The sequence below is a fragment of the Lichenostomus cassidix genome, chromosome 2 (assembly GCF_008360975.1).
Source record: "Lichenostomus cassidix isolate B80296 chromosome 2, HeHo_3.0, whole genome shotgun sequence".
NCBI lineage: Eukaryota > Metazoa > Chordata > Aves > Passeriformes > Meliphagidae > Lichenostomus > Lichenostomus cassidix.
The window spans coordinates 131,244,565-131,265,156 of record NC_139482.1 but is presented as its reverse complement, the minus strand read 5'-3'; the positions used below and the strand labels follow the sequence as shown (position 1 = coordinate 131,265,156).

General features: G+C 40.1%; 1 protein-coding gene across 6 annotated transcripts in view; it reads right to left on the bottom strand.

Annotated features, from left to right (window-relative positions):
• The window catches only part of GRHL2 (grainyhead like transcription factor 2), a 66,092-nt gene that overhangs the window by 24,946 nt on the left and 20,554 nt on the right, over positions 1–20,592 (bottom strand). For 5 of the 6 annotated variants that reach the window (XM_085053330.1, XM_085053331.1, XM_085053336.1 and 2 more), the window contains 5 exons: positions 20,537–20,589; positions 17,235–17,391; positions 14,838–14,949; positions 9,710–9,804; positions 819–977 (listed from right to left, as the gene is read on the bottom strand). In XM_085053330.1, coding sequence (XP_084909456.1) covers positions 819–977; positions 9,710–9,804; positions 14,838–14,949; positions 17,235–17,391; positions 20,537–20,589 — 576 coding nt within the window. The remainder of the gene's footprint in view (positions 1–818; positions 978–9,709; positions 9,805–14,837; positions 14,950–17,234; positions 17,392–20,536; positions 20,590–20,592) is intronic. The other variant, XM_085053332.1, reaches the window with a different exon arrangement.

Below are 20,592 nucleotides of genomic sequence, written 5' to 3'. Positions count from 1 at the left end.
TAACATTTCTGAGCAACTGTTTCTGGTGATATACACAGCTGACCATGACACTGTCTAATTCATTAGGGCATGATCTATGTTTGGGTGCTGAAAAATCTTACTAATTCCCACAAAGGAGCAGTCATACATATTGTAAAAGAACAAAATTTTGCTAAAGAGGGCATAAACATGCACAAAAACCAGTTACTGAATAACAAAATGGGAATGGCTAATACATTTTTGTATATTACTTTTCATAAGGAAATCCTAGCAACATCAAAGTCTCATTGAAGCTTCTAAAATAACTGCTCACAAGCAAGGGAGGGGGAAAACCCATCAGCTGTGTCACTTGTATTTGCTGTTTTCCACTGAATCATAAAAGAGAGCTTAGCAGACGTTCACTGAAAAAGTGCATTTTTCTGTCAGAGAAACTGACATGAAGTTTACCTGCTACCTATCCTATGAGTTAGAAGGGATGGCATCAGCAGACAGCCATTTACATGAGCCTGTGATCAGCACTGACCTTCCAAGTAGGGATCTTTACATCTGCACTTTCTATTATTTTTTTGATATTCCACAATCATTACCTATAACAGCTGCCCTTAAGTAGTCCAACTATTGCTCACAAGCTGAGGAATCAGGGCCAAAAAGGCTGCAAAGCAGTAAAATAATTACTTGATAATCTGTGTATTTGTGATCCAGCTGGTCCAAATGAAATACATGAAGAAATACAATTTTTCAAGGAAAGAAAAAACATTTAATTAGGTCTAAAATGTAGCAACAGTAAACTGCCTAACAAGGTTCCTCCTCCATCCATGGTAGCTGTGCTTTCCACTTACCTTGTCACAAAAAACCTTGATCTGGCAGTAGGCTCGGTGGATAGGTTTATTGCTTCGGTTGTTGTAGCTGTAAGTATCGATCTGAATCATCAAAGGAAGCCCTTTTACTCCTTTTTGTGAAGAGAAGTCTGTGCTCAAGCAATTCACAGTGATGAAAATCTGTGTGCCAGAGAGATTACTTTTAAAACATGGTGCAAACAACAATTAAACTTCTGGAAATACATGACAAGAAATGGGAAAATGAAAAGAAAATATTTTAATTCAGCTATGATGCCCTCTCTGGCAATTCATACATTTATCCTCCATTTCTGTACAGCAAAGACACTCCCATGCTAGGAAGAGGGACAAACTTAAAAGGCATGTATTGGTGCTTCAGTTTGGATCACAAACTCACAGTTGAGGTGAGTCATTTGGTTTTCCCAACTTACTGTGCTTTGTTTCGCACCAGAGAGCTCAGAATACATGAACTGAATTCTTTTTGGAAGAGCCAGACCAGAAGACGTGTTCTAGGAATACTCCTCAGATCCTCCAGCTGCTAATAGTTGCTTAGTCCATGGGAAATGACTAAAGATAATCTGAGATAAAACCTCCTAAATGTGCCTCATGTGGATGTCAGGTCTTTAGCCCTTACTTGTTCCACTCTACAAACCTGCTCTGTTTGTTTGCACTGTTTGTTAATACAGATCATCTTGTTTCATCCTTTCCAGCTGCCTTAGGTATGGCTTGTTCTTGTCACAGCTCACAATTCAAATTCAGTGGCACAAAGATAAACTCTAGTCTTTTTTTTTATTTTAAAATTTTTCTTCACACTCTCATCAACACTTCTGCTTTCTCCATTCCATCAACAAATATTGCTGTGTTTCACTTTAAGGGCCCTTCACTGTCTTTCCTCAATTTTAAAGATGCATCTCGCCCTGTCTTTCAAACTGGGAAGGAGTTTCTCAAATGTTCATAAAACTACTCCCTAACTCTCCTCAGAAGTTCTCTTTGTTACGTGGCATCCACATAACTTGACATTGCATTCAGAGAATCACAGAATTGTCTGAGCTGGAAGGGACCCAGAAGGATTATTGAGTCCAGCACTTAAGTGAATGGTCCATCCAGGGATGGAACCCACAACCTAGGCATTATCAGCATCATGATTTAACCAACTGAGCTAGCAGGCCGACTGCTTGCCTGTGCTTCAGAAATCCACCTCTTGCTTTCCTTCTACAACAAAAACTTACATCTTGATAGCCCCTAATCATTTTCTGCCCTTTAACTCAATTGGCACCATGGGACAAGGTGTCTCTCATTAGTTCAGGACCTGGGAGAAGTTCTTGAAAAGGTCTGCCACCACTAAAGTCTCCCCCAAGGACTATTCTGACGTAAAGCAAGCACGATGAACTGAAATACCACTGATAGGTTTCATGCATAGGATGGCATGCATGAAACTCAAGCGGTGAAACTAGATTAAAAATCTAATTTTTAGCCCAGTGAGGAATATGTGCATTACATAATAATTTAGGGCAATTGTGTATTAACCTGATTCTACTTTTCACTTAGTTTAGAAAGCAACAACAAAACACCAAACAACATGAACCCCCAAAACTGTGAACCAAGGAAAAGGACAGAGAAAACTGGCAGTACATATCTCCTGAACCAGGAGGATGTGAAAACTGCTTCAGAAGAATAAGGACACTCAGGAAAGAAGAGATCTCTAACAGGTCTCCCAAACAGACCTGATGCACACCTCACCGGGCAGAGGAGAAGGCAGCATGCCCCTGGGGTCAAGGAGGACTCGTGAAGGAAGAGCATGAAGGACATTCCCCCCTCCTCCCACTCCATTCCACAAACAGGGAAAATAAACCAGCAGTGTGAGTGACCAGAATGCAACACGTCTAAGAAAGACAGCTGAGAATAAAGGGCTCCGGCAGGGCTGGTGGAGGATACTTTACCCTCCCGACAGAAGTTAACATTACAGTCAGGGTCTTTATGATGGAGCCAGAGCAGCTTGTTTGCCTGACTGAGCTAATGGCCCCTCCTTTCTGCTTCTGATTGTATCACAGAGCTGCATTTACAAATGAAATAGTTGAACTTTAACTGCGGGGAGAAGAGGGAGGCAGGGAAAGGCCCTAGGTGAAACTCTGATTTAGAAGCTGATAGTGTTATTTCTGTTTCAAATTACAAGTTGATCTCCTCCAGCTCCAAAGGTAAGTGTAGATACAGGCGAATACGCCTTTGAAATATGACAGCCTGAATTTTCATTTGCCTTCAGAATCCTTTACAGTGTCAGGGCAATGGTTTTAAGTGTGTGTGAACACACAGCAGTGGAATGAGGTCTAGCATAGAACAGAATATGGCCTTCCTACATTTCAGCCCATAATTCTGCACAGGGATTTTCCAAAATGTATGTTCAAACGTGAGAAGACATGCAGGCTTTGCAGCTACCTTGCAGTTGTATATCTCCCATCTTTGCTGCACACTCAGCTGAGAAGCAAAAAAAGATCTTGTCCCATCTTAATCAACTACATACACTGTGTCATCTCTTTCACTGCCTCCACAATCACAGAGCAGAGTAGGAGTGGCTGGGGAAGACAGAATTTATCATTTCAAGAGTCCCCACACAGCAATAACAGATTATTCAGCATGAATAATAGATAGATGCTGTAAGACTCAATATCTTGTCCTGACACTGTAACACATCAGGATCTCTCTGAGGAGCAATAACTGTACATTCATGCACATGAAGTGTACTGTACTTTCTGTCATATCATTTGCACCTCATGGATAGACGGATCTGAATTAACACAGATCATTCATATGGGGGAAATTTTCTGTCTCTATGCAATGTTCTATTAGCTTTCTGTAAAGCACAACACTGATTTCGGATTTGGAAAACATGGGGGGTGTATAGAAGGAAAGGGAAGAGGACATAGGTTCTGTTATTTGAGCTTATTTTAAGGGTTTTTTTTTTTCTTAGCATGACTAAAGATTTGCACCAGTGCAGCAGGCTGCTATGGCGAAGAGGACCTGGGGAAATATCCGGACAGTCCCCTTATCTCCCCTGGTCTGGCCAGAAACCACTTCCCTGAAGCAGTGACCTGCTTTGAGCAGCAATGATTTCAGCCATTTGTCCAAGCACAGCCTGCTTTGCCCTTTGCAACTCTCGCCTTCCCCCTCTTCTCAGCTCCTGTCCATAATGCATGTACTCCCACTCTCAATGAGACAAGGGGCAAAACAGTTCAATGGGCTGCCATGAAAAGGAGTGCTGCTCTACTTTTCCTAGAAGATACCCAGATTTAAGATCTTCCTTGCCATGGTCTCTTGCACAGTACAATTAACATGCTTAGAAAATGTAGAATTAAGTAGAAATGACAATAGCAGGAATAGAAATCACCATTTCCCTCCCAAGCCCTGTCTACACTTGTCTTTGAACTATATTAATAAAAGTGACTATGACTGTACCTGAATTCGGATTTTTTTTTTCTGTGCAAACTGGATTTTAGCAATGTTTTGCTATCAGGAAAACGTTTGGGTTGTCGTTATAGTGATATCTTTTTTTTTAATGTAAGCATATCTTAGATTAGAGCAATTAATGGCAGAGTTCCACCCATCTAGTCTCCAGCTCAGGCATGCCATTGGCAATTAAATACTAATTTAGAGAAACATTTGGTACTGAGAAAGTTTCACAAGTGGCCTAATATAATGACAACTCTTCTATTTGGTATAGAGCAAAGAGAAAAAGCACTCTCTCTTTTGGGGACGGCACTCCTCCATGGTGTAGCTGCTATTATGTGAATTACTGTTTGTTAAATACTGCAGTATAATTAGGGATGTACAAGACACAAACACAGTAAGCTGCCTTAAGAGAAAGCAAGGCTCAGAAGTGCATTTCCCTTTTTATCATTTAATTCAGCCAACATGACTCCTGCTGCGGTCTCTCAGCTTATACACTTTAAAGGTCTACAGTTACAAAACTTCTAACATAAGCCTTTTATTACTATTTACATTTCTGGCTCCCATTGTCTCAGAAACTGCCAAGGGCAGAAGGGAGGGAAGAATGTGCTATGGCACAAAATAAGAAACTTTAAGCAATTTCTCTACCAAACACTGGCAATACATAGAACCCGGGTGACAGGTCTTTTAAAAGCCTGTTTTAAAAAGGTTCCTCCCTGCAGACCGTAAGAACAAAGAGTTAAATGACTCGTCTCTCAAATGACTAACATCAATGCCATCATTCCTCATATACACAAAAAGTGGGGGTTTATAGTTTCTCCTACCAGCCGTTACCTTATAAATCCCACACAAAGGTAAGACCTTTGTTTTATTTCAATACAAATGTCTCCAGCAAATGTTTACACTACTCTTTTGAAGCTTCCTCAACCCACACCACACCCCGGCAACTACATAAAAATGCCATTTGCTTTGAATCCCAGATGCATACTTACCAAGCCATTTGTATACACTGAATTTCAACATTATGTTCTACCACAGGTTAACTCTTCTTTAATATATACACGTGTGTATGCATGTCTCACACATATATATACACTCACATATATGCACACTTGCACACACAGACATGGTTTATTAAAGTAGCTGCCAAGTTTAATCCTACATAATTTCTATTAACTCCCCAAAATGAAGCATCTTTTTCTTCAACCTTTACATTTTGAGAGTAAAGATGTTAATTTCCTTCCTAATTAAATTAAATTAGGATGTAACTTGAGAAGGAAATTAATGATTAAGAAAAAAATTATTATTATACTAGTCAAAGCCTGTCCCAAGTAATGTTTGAGAAATATGGATTGTCACAATATAAATGACTGCTGGACATGGTGCTGCTCTATAAGCTTGATTTTAGCATTGTACCCACTGGAACTGGTGCTCACTTTGGCCCACAATATCCAAGAACCTAATCCTGCAAATCACTCGCTCTTGGAAAACAGCTTATTACTGTATGGGCTATGCCAATACTCATTAAATAACTGGAAGACTTCCCAGAGGCTTCAGCATACTTTGGATTAAAGATCTACATTTCAGTTAAATATAGCAGGACAATGATTGCACGAAAGTATACACAACAACTGCTCAGCACACAACTCCTCCATTCACTGCAAAACATCAGCCAGCACCTGCCTGAACAACACAGCCACCAACATGTCTGCTTATTGCACGTCCAAGTTGCAGTGCTTAGCAGAAATCTGTAATCTCCTGGTATCACTGAAAACTGTCTCTTTAAGGCAACATTTTTTGTTAGCAACTGTTCACTGAAGTTCCATCTTTGATTTTAAGGCTAAAAAGCACTTTCCATGAAAATATACAATTAATTGTTTCAGAAGTAACACCATCATAGCCAATTTATATGAGCTAAATACCTATCAGAGAAAAGGTATATCTCAAGGAGCTGGTATGATTCATGACAAATATATTATCCTTTGTCCAAGAGAATTCTGGCTTTTTGATGATCTTTCTTGCAAACTAATTTCTGTCAGGAATAACACTGCAAGTAGACAGAGGAATGTCTCTCAAAAACAAAGCTGAACTCTGTTCAAGAGCCTCCACTAGAACTTTGTCAACTGACCAGATGCTGCAGGAAAATCTTCTACAGGGCAGTAGCGACTACCTAGCTTCTAGCATATTATAAAGACACTTTTAAAAAACAGTTTAAAAGTCAGCCAGTTCTTGTTAATTGCTTTTTGTTTCCTCATCTTTTTTAAAGAACTACTTTAAAAATACCAAACATAGCATTTGAGTTCAACCAAAGGGAGACAACAAATCACCTTACCCATAAATGTTGCATATTTGTAACAGAATTAAACATGGGAGAGAAACAAAGATGGATTGCACAAAACCGTTCTCTTCCTACCTCTGTTCCCTTACAGCAGTATTTTTGTCTTAAGAAAGCACTGAGTTTGACATGGCTATTGGGCTTTGCCCTCCTTTCCCTGTATCCTGCTCTGAACCACAACCCCAGAGTGACCTCTAGATAACAGCCCCAGCAGAAAAGGATGTTGTTCTAGAAAAGGATAAGGATGTGCCAGGACTAACTCTGCTCTGCCAGAAGGCAAGGGGACTGCTGCTGTCAACCAGACACAGCAGAGAACACACTAGCAGAGTGGTGTTTCTGACTTTGGTGCTATTTCCTTAGTCCACAGAAAGCAAAAGTGTGATTATTCCACACCTTGACATGCGCTGTACAAGATTCCCTTTCCACTGACTTGTTCTGCCAAGCAGCAGATGGAAGATGACACACTAAGCATGGTAAACTGGAGCCAACAGCCCAGTTCCACTGACATTACTGGGACAACAGAGAGCCAACAGCCCAGTTCCACTGACATTACTGGGACAACAGAGAGAGGCCTGTGCCTGTACCCTCTGAATTCCTCTTTCTTCCACTGAAATCCACATGAGCTGCTTCGATCCTGAGCAGGCAGATTCTGGCTGCCGCACCCATTCTCTTATACTCTGATCCTGAAGGGCTTCAAGAAGAGGGATCTTCAAGACCGTCTGGTCTGCTTGTATGTGAGAGGAAAAGCCTGACTTCAAATGAGGAAAAATATGGTTTTATATCAGCTGCCATCCAGGTGGAGTAGGAAAGTGAGAAATCTGATGCTCAAGATAGGACTTCCTAGATGGGGGATTTAGTCTCCCAGGAGGGAGAGGGATATTTGGTTAGGTGATTTCTGTTGTTTCTGTTTGATTTTCCACATCACTCCCCTGTGCACTTCCAACAAGAAGTTTGTTTTCTTCGTTTTTTCCAGGGCCAGTAGAGCACTTCATCACATCCCATCTCAGAGGCCCTGAAAAGAACTGTTGTGTGCACTTTTGTCTGACTTGGAAAAGAAAGGCCTTTGTGCCTTTGAAGGGGTTAAGTTTTAATCTTCAAATTGTGGTGAAAATGGAAAACAACACTGAACAGAAACAATGGAGCCAGTTGAAAGATCATCATTCAAAAAGCTTAGGAAAAGAGAGTCTGTAATTACGCCTTGAAATTCTTCATCTCCCTTGGATGAGGTAATTGCTGGAGAAAAAACAGCCTTCAGTGATGTGCCTCAGAACCCACAGCTTTCAATGCCACAGGGGCATCCTATGGGAATCCCCACACCCAGTGCAACTAGCTATTGTATTAGACTCTGCAACAGGAGGAAGTGTGTACACATACATGTGTGTGGGGAAGGAAACACTAGTGCAGACAATGTGATAGGCTTTCACGTACAACCTGATTTATGCTTGATAGCCTGACACTAAGGCATGTTATGAATCCTCTTTAATCAATACATTTGCAGTTCAAGCTCCTAAAAGATCATATATTTGATAACTATCCCCCAAAATAAATATGCATTAGCCAATTTCCATTTTAATAACTATTTCCTGCAAAAATACAAGCAGCTTAAATTTCACTCCTGATGCTTTTTCAATCCAGCAACAGTAAGAGTCTTTATTTTAAAATCTTAGCTTGTTTTATTTCCGGTGATCATTGCAAGAGTTTTGTTATTAATGTTCTGGCACCCAAGGCAAGAGTAAGGTGAATGGTGTGGGATTAGAACAAAATGTCCGAGGTTAACACCTGACAGTAATGGATGTGACTTTCTTGTTCCTAGATCAACATGGTGTCTTGCTAAGTCTGGCTTGGAGCTGCAAATGCAAATGTGTTGGAGAACTGCCAGCCCTGGGACAAGACTGTAATTCTCTAGCCCTGGTAGTGCTTCTGTAAAGGTCCTTAAGAAAGACTGCTGTGTTGGAGATCCCAAATCTGTATTTGCTTGCACAATGACCACTCACACACAACAGTCACCTGTTGTGACTGCAGAGGACAACATATATCTGTATTTTGAAATGGAAACACATAATAAGGAAATATCTGGGGTGGTGACAATGTAATCATCACATGAGTAAATATGGCACCATTAGCAACTGGGCCAACTACAACACTGTTTACCAAGGCCTGCTTTTGAAAGTGCTGGGTGATTTTCAGAACTATCGTCTTTTCTTTTAAGATGTGCATCAGAGATGAAAATCCCTGTGTCAGCACCTTCAGTCAGCTCAGGACAGTGAGTGTTAATGCCACCACTACGTGTTGGATACAATTTCTCAGAGGACTCACTCACACCATGCAATCTCTCTAATGCTGTTAGAAATGCAGTGGGCAATCATGCATGAAGATGTCCCTGCATTTGAAAGATTCATAGCATTACTTGATCATTGGGCATTTTGTATTCAACATGAAAACAGTATCAGGAGTTTGCTGCGCTCAGTGTTTGCTGTTTATTAACTCCACATCCCCAAGAGTACTGCATTACCCCCACTCATTTTACACAGCCTATTTCCCTTGTTGTTTGCTTTCCAGGGGCCAACTTCTTCTTATAATTACCGGCAGTTTTTCATTTCTCCCACACTAGTCCATGCAGCTGAAGCACTCTGGCAGCCTTTGTAGAACCTTATCAGTAAGAAACTAGTTAAGGTGTTCTGATGTCCCGGTTTATAGGTCCACTCAACAGTCACATTCCTGAATGAAAAACCCCATGCCTGAGGGTACTTGACCATTAAAAAAAAAAAAAAGTAAAACAAAGATTCAGTCCTCAAAAATACATTCATTCCCAACTGCAAAGATAGTCTGTGTAACAATATAAAAAATAATGGCACCAACCTAAGGGAAAGCATAGTCTAACTTATATTGATTACTGGAGATGTTTCTAGTGTAGAAAGATAATTGATAATTTAGAGAAAGAAAACATTCAGCTTATACCTTACACCTGGCTTTGCAAATAGGAAAAAATCTTTCACTGTTTCTCAGTCTGGGCACCTACCAACAAGCCCTTTTATTTGTCAGAAAGCAGAGAAGTGGAACAGTACCTAACAATGGATGGTACTTATAAAGGGATACCATCTGTATGGCTTTTCCTCACCTTTGCTTCCTCATTGACATCCCAAGTAAAGGACACAGCATTGAATGCAATTTCTTCAATATTCCCAATGGTATTAAAACTCTCCTTGTAATCAGCTGTAAGAAAATAATCAAACAAAATACTCATTAAAAAATTTGAACTTTCTGTTTTACAACTCACGGTACATCTTTGCTTCTTCATCTGGGTTTTCTAGTGTGTCAAAACTACCTCTTGCATTGTTTATGATTAATAATGAATAATCTTAATTGCAAAGAGGTAAGGTAACGCAACCCGAGTCTTATGCATGGTATATCACTAGCTAACATTCTTGCAAAATATTGTTAGCTACCAAGAAGAAGTAAGTGTGACTCTACTGGCAATGAGTCAGTGTATTCATTAGCTTGGCCAAGGAATGGCCAAACCAGAAAAATTAACTGAAAACTACTGAAGCATTTAAAGGGACTTTTCAAGCCTTGACATAAAGAAAAACCATGATCCTAAAAGAAAGCTTAAAAGTAAATCTTAAAGAAGCTTTCTAAAAGTCAAAGGAGCTATCATTGGAGGAAATCACCAGTATGCATTTCAACTTTCCCAGAAATTACTGCACTGGATGCTGGATTAGTATTTATATATTATTAAAAACAAAACAGAAAACCCCACAAGAATCCAAACCAACAAAAAGTCTCCCACAAAGAACCAAACCCACAAAGATCCTTTTTCCAAAGTATGTACACTATTAAAACAGCAAACAAACAAAAAAAAATTAATTTGTCTGACTACAAAATCTGCACCTTCTTCTCACTTCTTCCCCAGGTGTGGTTATTCTTATCATCAATAAACTAGTATTTTGGAAGGAACAGCAAAGCAAAAGGGAGATTTAAAAATTGACCAACTTCCCCCAGAAACAGTAAGGGTGGAAAGCTATATAAAACACACAACTTCCAAGTCTTCTTTATAATTGATGAGAGGAACAAGTGCTGCTTTTCTCTCCCTTTGCTGGACAGTTTAACACATTTTCTTTTTTTTGATGACAGATTAAGAGAGGTACCACGTACTACCCACTTGATTAAAGGAACTCACAGATTGTTCATGCAAATGCACAACTCTCTCTGGGACAAACATTTCCTAAGAATCCCTCGAGGGTTGTAATTGGACTCAGTGCCAGAGGGCTGAGATTACACCTTTGATCTACAGTTTGACCAAATCTGTGCTTCAGAAGCATCCTGATTCTTAGCTTTGTTATCAGTTATAGAAAGAGGATGTTTTTGTATTCTGTGAGACACACAAATGATTTCAATATTCATTTCCTTTGCCTAAACTGTTGGTCTCTAAAAAATAATTTCTAGGTAATAACTGCTTTAAAATAATTTAAAACAAAACCACTGCTGCAAGAATTATTTCACATTTGACACATGCATCAGTATACTTTTCTCTCATTTGAAACACAAGAACGCTGGCATCTCACTGGGCAAGTGAAATTGTGCCCTGGGACACATGAATGATTTTGAATAGAGTAAAAAAATCACTGTTCAGACCACAGAACAGCACAAGATATTTGGTGATGTAGCAAATTAACAAAGTATTTCAAAGGGCAGGCAGACTTTTTATTCCCACCTTGAACTCAGATCTCCTTTCTCACTGAAGTCATTGGCTTCACTATCTAAATTCAGTGTGGGGATGCAAATGAGAGGAATTAGCAGACACATAAGTGGTTTAATATGCATGTGCACACATCCACCCACCTCTTAATTTTATGATTCACCAGAAAGTGCCTCATGCAACTGACTGCTGCATATGGGCGTGCTGTGTAGGTGCACTTTGGAAAGGCATGAACAAGATGTCTCGTAAAGACACATGTTTTCTTCTCCTAAAAGGCTGTCAGAACCTCACATCCCACCAACCCTTCCCTTCTCTCAACACATGCCTCTCCTTTAATTGCCGTACACAAATCTCATGAAGTGTCTACATGACAAATTGTTAAAAAGCAGAATTACATCCTATTCTCCTCAATTTACAGACAATTAAAGGAGGTTCCTCCATTGACTTACATCTAAGAATATTTGAAAGCTGTTAGAGTGACTACAATTTTTCTTCTTGTCCTGCTGTGAGTTACCAGAAAATCAGGGCTGCTCAATATGGAAAAATTGGCTGCACACGAATTATTTCCTCTTTTGTTACATGAATTGCATATTAAAAAAAGGCAAATTATTAATGTTAAGCACTAATCATGCATTACATGCCATTGTATACTTTTGTATTGTACACATAAATAATACAAACTACCCTGAAAAAAACCACAGGTACGTTTCTGGAGGACAAAGCTTCCACACCCACCCACCCTTCATATTTGAACCTGTTCCAGTATGTCAAATTATTGTACATATTCTAAATAATCAATATCTGCTGAAATTAAATATTGTACTCTTTATTTGACATTATTTTAAAAGAAAAAGCTAGTGATCCAATGTCATAGCACTGGGAAACAGACAGCTGTTTCCCCTTGCCCCCCCTTATTCCCACTAAACACAGTAAACACGCACCTTCCTCCTTCAGAAAAATCCATTACAGCACATAGCCTACATTTTGGAAAATACCTTACCTTCTTGCTTAGTAAGTGTCAAGCCCTCAGGTTTATTCCTCAAGCACTGACTCGCTTACATGCAAGTACATGCTTATCTTATTAATATTAACCCATCTTCAGACCTGACACTGAACCTAATCCATTCAACTATCCTTCCTCCCAGGAGGGGCACCAGCCAGTACACAAAACAAATTAAAGCAGTGACCCCTGCGTGTCTGAAGTGAAGGAGCAAGTCACTATTTCCTCTGATTTCCAGAATATAACCGCAGGCCGGAAGGCAGACAGAATATCTCCACTACTATGGAAAGCAGCACAAGCACAGTCCTCCCACCCATCTGAGACCTTAACAGCTGGAGCCCAGAACTAGTGCATCCCAACTTAATTTGATCCTCTGCCTGCTAAGGACCACATCGTGCTCTAGATCAAAAGTGCATTCAGAGATAATTAAAAAAGGATTCACAGATGTTAAACATGCTACAAACATCAAGTTAAAATAGTAGCACGTATGGAACAGGTGATGCAGAGTTATACACATTTAATTCTCCTTGTTAAGTACACAGGGCCTGGACATTAACTCAGTATTCCTTTACAGGACCCCTTCAGGGATCTGAATTTTTAATGTAAAGGGAAATCTTCATAGAGCCATTCATTATCATTTTGCATGGAAGGGACCCCTGGAGTTTATCTGGTTCAAGCAGGGCCAACTTCAAATTTGGATTCAGTTGCTCAGTTAGATCATTTGATGATAAAACTAGAAGATTTTGCTAAATGCAGCTTGATACTTGCATGGGAAATATAGTTGGGAGCCATTCTGGCCTAATAAGCCAATTATCCATAATGCAAGTGCCAAGGAAAATGAAATGTACTTCAGAAATACCATACTTGGTAAGAGCTAAGGCTGCATTTCAGTTGTTCTCAAGAAAACACTACTGAGCAACATCTTTTTTTCTGAAAACTCTGAGGTGAACCATTCTCTTACAGGTCTTATGACAAGTGCTCTATCAGTAAGTCTTACTACACTGTGCTTTGCTCATGTTTTCAGTCCAAATAAAGAATATGCACCAGAGTGCCTCAAAAGTCAGCACAGACCTATTTCACCTCAAACTAATAGAAAATTAAAAGACATTCACTTTAACAGCTCATGCACAGCACTTACTTTGCAGAGTACTATTTTACAGAATATGTGTCGTAAGTTAACTTGTTGGGGTAAGGCAACTGAGATGTGCCAGGACACCTCAAGCGTAGAGGAGTCAGAGGGTGTTGGCACTACAGCGGAGCGAGCTCCTCAGCACATACTTTTCAAAGGTATGAACATTACCACTGCAAGCTTGTAGGGACTAGCAGAAAAAAACCAGGCAGCCTTCAGAAAGAGCTGTGACGTGGCCTACTTGTTTTAATGTGTCACGATAAAAGTCATTTGGTCTGGGGTGGCAGTTTTACTGCCTTAGCTACCCCAAAGGGCAAGAAAAGAAAATGGGGGGGCAGGGGGAAGAAAGAACTTAATGAAACAGTTCAGCCAGAATAATGATGGTAAGACAAGAGGCAGAGAGGAGATTCTGGAAGAGCTGCTTGGACAAAATACACTTGACCTCAAATAACACCAGGCCTCGGTGGAGACTGTAGCATTTGAAAATCTACAGGCACTGCAGCGATTAGGACCACTTAGGGACTGATTCCCTGATCACCCAGTTCAATCATCCCTGAAGTCTCCAAATGTTCTCTACAAGTAACCCTGCTTTGTTTTCGCCCCCTTCTCTGCCCTCTCTCATTCCTGTCATTCAATGATTTGGTTCCCTCAGGCGGTCAAAACAAGATAGACTTTGTCTGCTTTGGTCTTGCCGACTACTTTGACTGGAATCCGTGCAGATGGCTGCATGTGTAAACTGCACGTGGGAGGGGAGAAGCGCTTGATGTCTAGACACTGCCACTGATTTCAACTTCAGGCTCCTTGGCAGCAAGTACGTGCTCTTCCTCTGCTAAAATCTCCCAAGCATGCAGATAGGGCAGTTGGGGCTGAAATGGGCTTGTAAATGCTTTCGATGGGATGAACGGTAAACAGGTCTCTCAGGATAGCACACCAGAGCTTGATGCTACCTCACTGCTGACACTGACAAGACTCAAACTCTGGGGATGTAGGAATCCTGCACACTCCTTTGCAGTCACCACAATGATGACATCTTCACTCTCGGGCTGCAATCCACATCAACTAGCTAACATAACTGTTACTGGATCAAAAACTGGATCAGACTTGGAAAAAATAAAAGGAACAAACACTCTGCCACGCCTGACGAAGTGCAAACCTCGACTTCCTAGCTGCAGAAGGTGGCACACCACTAAATACACATGCAAGGGGCAGCTCCTCAGTTTAACTGAGAACCATTCCTTCTTTGTGGTCCCTATCCTGCTCCATAGACCCCACAGTTCTAGCAGGAATGAGCCATTGCTAAAAGCTATGGTACAAGCCTTGCAGCCATTCCTACTATATTCCACCACATTCCTGTGCAAGGAACCAGAGCTTTCCATATCTGAAATCTTCCCCGTAACAGCTGGAGATCCTTTTACACTCACCAATGTCGAGGACTCTCTGTTTAGCTGTGTGCTGCCGGGAATGCCAGTACTTCCAATATTTCAGCTGTTCATCTCTGTTTTTATCCTCACTGAAAACAACCATGACCACACTCTACGAGAAACAGCACCAAAAGTCACATTAGTTAAAATAATTAATAGAACACAAAAATTAAAATCCCCCATATGCCTCTAATTCCAATCTAGTCATCACCCTTTCCCAGTACTTTGGTTGTAGAAGATTTCTGGGTTTTAATTAGTCAAATATTACAATGTACTTAAAGACTCAAGGCAGAAGAAATGTAGTAAAATTATGCAAGGCCCAGAATTATGCTCTTGATAGTTCAAACAAAATTTAATCATAGTCTTAGTTTTAAAAACTAAGGCAGGACATTTTCAGTGTTAGCATACACAATCCAAACACCCTTCTTGGAAGCAGGACTCTTGCATATATGTATTTAATGACAAACTCAGTGTAACTATTTGCTGAGTTTTGCTGAAGTTTTCAATTCACATTCAGAATTCCCTTTGTTAAACTGTGATTCAAAGGAAACAGATTGAATTTTCATGCAAAATTTTACACAAGCAATACAGGCCTTTTCAAAAGGTCCTGCTGTAGGCAAGCAAAACAGCACAAAACAATGAAAAAATTATCATAACAGTTAAAATTAAATGAAAATAAATCACTTAATAATATTTTTTTTTAAATAAAAAATAAATCAAAAACTTCACCTTTAAATATCCTGTTCTTCCTTTAACCCCAAAACACTAAGCACAAAAAACCCACCATCAAGCTGTTTTATAAGCTGAAGAGCTGGATCACAACTGATTCATGATGTGTCCCTCCACACAGTAACTTTCATGGTCTCTGTGACCTTCTGCATTCCACCTACAAATGCTGAACATCATCACCACATCTCCCACGTCTATCTAGCCTCTCCAAGGGCACAAGGCAGTACACACCATGGAGGAGTCCAGAGTTGTGCCTGTACATACTGGGTGGACATGAGGTCTGTGTGGCTGGCTAGCTGCTGCACTAACCAGAATTGGCCATGCACACTAGCTTTTCCACCAAGGACAGGACTAATCTTTTTCCTCTATGAAAACCACTTCCAGGGAACTTGTAGAGGTTTAATAACTTCAAAACCTCTTGCTCCTTTGTCAGCTTTGGATGGAATTGGCAATAAAGTCAACAGCCACTTGAGCAGGGCCCTGGCAAACAGGACATGATTGTGAAAGTTGCACATAGTTTCACAATCTTCTGTCAACTACATCCTCCAGAATTATGTGGTCTTCTCCTCTCCTTTATAATTTCTAACCTTCTGCTGCCAGAGCTTCAAAACTCATGTGGCAGTGCACTGAACCAGGCATTTGAGGACAGGTTTTCAGTCCTGACTCCTGTTTCAGCTCTACAAGTGCCAGAGCTGGAACCACAAAATGGGAAGGAACGGATAGCAGGGAAAGAGACTGTGCAGCAACAGAGCAGTCTTACATCAGATTCAGCCACCATCCTCACGTCCTTAGGAAATCAGGCTAAAATTCAACTGCTAATTCAGGTTTCCAAATCATTGCCTCTGTTTAGAAAGAGTCTCTCTGAACTTCATGTATGATAGAAACATATAGGTTGTTGTCTGCTTTGCTGCTCACATTGACTTTCATTGGCTCCTTCAACTAAAGTCACAACATTTTTAGAGTACTTCATTTATTTGGATGGAAACACTTTTGCAGCCTCATACATATGCAGCTCTGCCAGCTTCAGGGTAAAATTTATAGAGCTCATTGTTCATTCCAAGGTTACTGGGTTAGGATTTGTTAACTCAAAAACATTACCAAGGAAAATTACCATGGGTGGCCCATTCACCACATAGATGTTGCTGAATACACAAACTACAGTTTTACCCACAGAATCTAAGAGGCAAATCATTAATTTTGTTATACTTCTGGGTGAATATCAAGTGAAAGCTCACAGTTACACAATGAAAATTATTTAGAATTTATGTCACAAAGGATGGATTAAATTCTTCTTGTTTTATCTGAAATGCACAGGAAAACAGCTGATGAAGTGCATCAGTGAGTGACGCACTACACAGTAGATCTTGGATTTCTTTGCTTTAATCGTGGCAGTAAGTTCACACATAGCATCTGTGTAATCACCATTCTTTCAAACCATAAACTGAGGCAGATATGTGTATCATTAACTCATAACATTACCCTCTGAAAATACTGAAAATAAACATTTGTTACCATCATCAATATGGTGCTCTCCCACCTTCACACTGAGCATGAGAATAAGCTTGTTCTGTCCTTCCCCCAAGAAAAAAAAGAATCAAAAGCCAATCCACCACAGCCACATCTATCTGTGGAGCTCTGTTCCCACCTAGGAAAGAAATGGGACTATACCCTGACTTTGCTGATGGGATGCCGGAAACATTTGTTGTCACCCGTCTCGCTCAGGGTGATGGCGTAGAACTGGCCTTTGTTCAAGTAGGTCATGGGTCCTTCCCCTTGCTTTTGACGCAGAGACTTGGTAGCTTCTAGAGTATACTGAAAAGTGCTGCTGAAAAGACAAGGAGAGAAACACCCACAAAATCCATATCACTTTCTCCTTTTTCATTATATAATTATTGCATCATATAAGGCATATCAAGCTAATAATAAAATTCTAGGAAAATGTCACATGGCAATTTAAAATTGCAATTTTCATTTTTCTACTTCATCAGATCTCGCAATCAAGCGTAAAACTATCTGGACTGTCTCTTGGATCAAAGGCTAGATCTGTACTTTCTCTGAAAGGAACCATTATGAAGTGTAAGATTGTGTACCCTGCAATGAGAGTGTCGATTACCAGGAGGCGATTCAGTATGATTTGCAGGAAATCATCAACTCCATGGACATTTAAACTTAGAAATGTCACAGGAAGAGAAATAAATAAATAAATAATGATTTTTTAATATCCTACCAGAATAAAACTTGTTGCAAAAGATGGACACAGAGAATGGAAAGTCCAACTGCTACTTTCAGCACAGTTCAGAGAAGGAATACAAAGAGAAGGGACAGTAAGTTCATTTGTATAAAGACAACATGCAAATCAAGGTTTTTATAAGCTTTCTTTTCAAAATTAGTCAGACTGAAGTGCCTATATTTAGTTTTATCTGCAGTCAAGAAACCTCCCTTTAGAAAAATATCAGGGAAAAACAGTTTGCTTTGCTCTTGTGCTGAAATTTTAGATCTTAAAAAAGACTCTCCTTCACAAAAGAACTTTTCAACTTCAAAGCAGTTCTCAAACCATGACAAGTTAAGGCTCCACTAACTAGGGACCTGTTAGCTGAAAACAATTCTCACTGAGCATCTTTAGCCACCTCCTCCAATAACAGGCTTGAACAGTAATCCAATAAAAATGATGCCTACAGCTCCTCACATTCTCTTAAATTAAAATATTGTTGATCTGGCAGAAAAAACCAAAAATCTTTTTTTCAAACTGCACAGGAACCATAATGGCAAGGAGTCCTCATGAACTGGAGATACAGTGGAAGACTTTCACAAAGTTCCTAATTCAGCAAAGTATTTAAGCAGTGTCGGAGCACAACCAAAAGGAGGAATATGTTGGTCCAAAACAATAGTGTATCCTTAACTTTCTAATTGAAGCAAACACTCTGGATCATCATAGTACTGCCATAGCAATATAGAAATAAAGGGAGAAAAAGAATATTTTTAACTATCCAATGGGAAAAAATTAATAACAATTACATTTAAATTCCCACTCAAAGAGGAGGTAGAAAAAACCCAACAGATCACCGTCTTTCCATCCAAGAGAAGAAGTTTCAGACAGTTTAGTATGAATTATTTAGTTTAGTAGTAATCATTCAATCAAATTAAGATAACTTCTGAGTATTTCTTAGCATATAAATTGAAATCCAGTCATTTTTGTTGTTGCTTAAAAGTTACAAATCAAAGCAAAACTAAGGTAAAAAGCGAACACTCATCTGTACTGAAGGCTTCCACATGCAGCGGAAGGCAGCTCAAAGGCACTGCCGATCCCTCTGCTGTGGCGTGTGCTGGCACAGCCCCCCTGTTCTGTGTGCAAGGGGACAGAGGCACTGCTCACACTGCCAACTGTGGACCCATCTGAGTGGGCTGGAAGAGCTACACCACCAGTGCTGCAGACCCAGGATCCATCCTGCTGCACCACTTGTCCTACAAATGGACTACCTATTAGAGATAAGGGCACAGCCTTGATTTAGTGTCACATGGACTGCAAGTTGTGTGCTCAAGACCACTTCCTGACACACATCAAAGCACATTGAGTACCCTGGGAGATGTGACTCGAAACCTCACACCAGACAAAAGAACTAACAAGTATGCGTGCTGAGAAGGGCTTAGAATAATCAAAGTCAGATGCACACACAGCATCTTAACAGAACTGCCTACAGTCTGCCACGGGCTGGTCTTCTGTTTCCTGGCATTCTGTATGTTTCAGTCAAAAAATGTAAATCCCAGACACATTGAACTTGGCCAATTTTGGAGTCTCTGTGTAGTACCACTTGGGAGTTTTCTTCTTGTTTCCAGTTGGCAATCAAAGTATGCCCTATAGCAGGAGGATTACTCTCACTCTTAAAATTTACTGCAGTCACTCAAATTATTATAATACTATTCTGAACCTCATCATGAGTCTCAGCTAAACCACTGTGTAGTCACTCAGGGACCTTCTATCAGGCTTCCAACTACTTTCATATTCACCACTTCTTTTTTCAACCTGAAATTCTCCTTTCTGAACACCTTCCACTTCCAGGTAACTCCCAGGAAAGACGTATTTCATTTTTCTTAATGTGCATTCAGCGGTTTCATTCTAATGCGACCTGGGCCATAGCATGAAAGACTTAAATGTGTGAGAATTGTTAACAATACCAATGTTTCAGGATTCAATTTAACAAATGTTCAATGTAGTAAGTGAGCAGCCTTTGCTAAATATCTGTTTCATATATTCCGCCTATATAATGACTGAGTTCTGAGCTCACTGCAGTTAATGATTGTTTTAACATCTTCAGAAAAAATATCAAGCTGTAAGAAACCTTCACCACAGTCACAGTCATATGCCTAATCCAGGAAAACTACATAGGCATGTTCCTGTTTCTAAAGTGCGAGTAATCTCTCAGATATAAGCAGAACCATTCACAAGCATGAAATGAAGCATCAGCTTAAACACTTTAGTGATTACAGTCTTCACTACATAAAAGGACTCTGCAGTGTTTGCCCATGCTATATATACATCTTTCTGTGCTTAGAGAGAACACTATCTTTTTAACTTCAGTTTTTGAAGCTTTTTTTGATGTTATCCTGGACATCTGACTTATGCATTCTGCCATCCTAAAAAGATTTTTCATGACCTGGCTGTCAAAGCTATGCTCTTTTACCTGGGGAACCTCTCTTAACAGTTTTCATCTTGTATAACTTTTGGGGCCTTCAGAGGAGTTATTAATTTAAAACAATGCTGAGGGAAGGCAATGGATGAAGATATAAACTGGCCAGATCTGAGAGCTAACGTGAGCAAGAGAGCAACAGGAGACTGATGTCTGGCAGCATCAAGAAGGCCCTGCAGGTACCTCAGGGTGAAGAAAAGAAAGGTGGGAAGTGGACAGAAGCTGCTGCTTCTCAATACATTCCTGCCTGATGCCAGTCACCACATCGCAAAACTTATGCCGTACCTTGTTTGTTCATAAATATATTCTTCAGCCCCCACTGACACACTCCGGTATTTCTG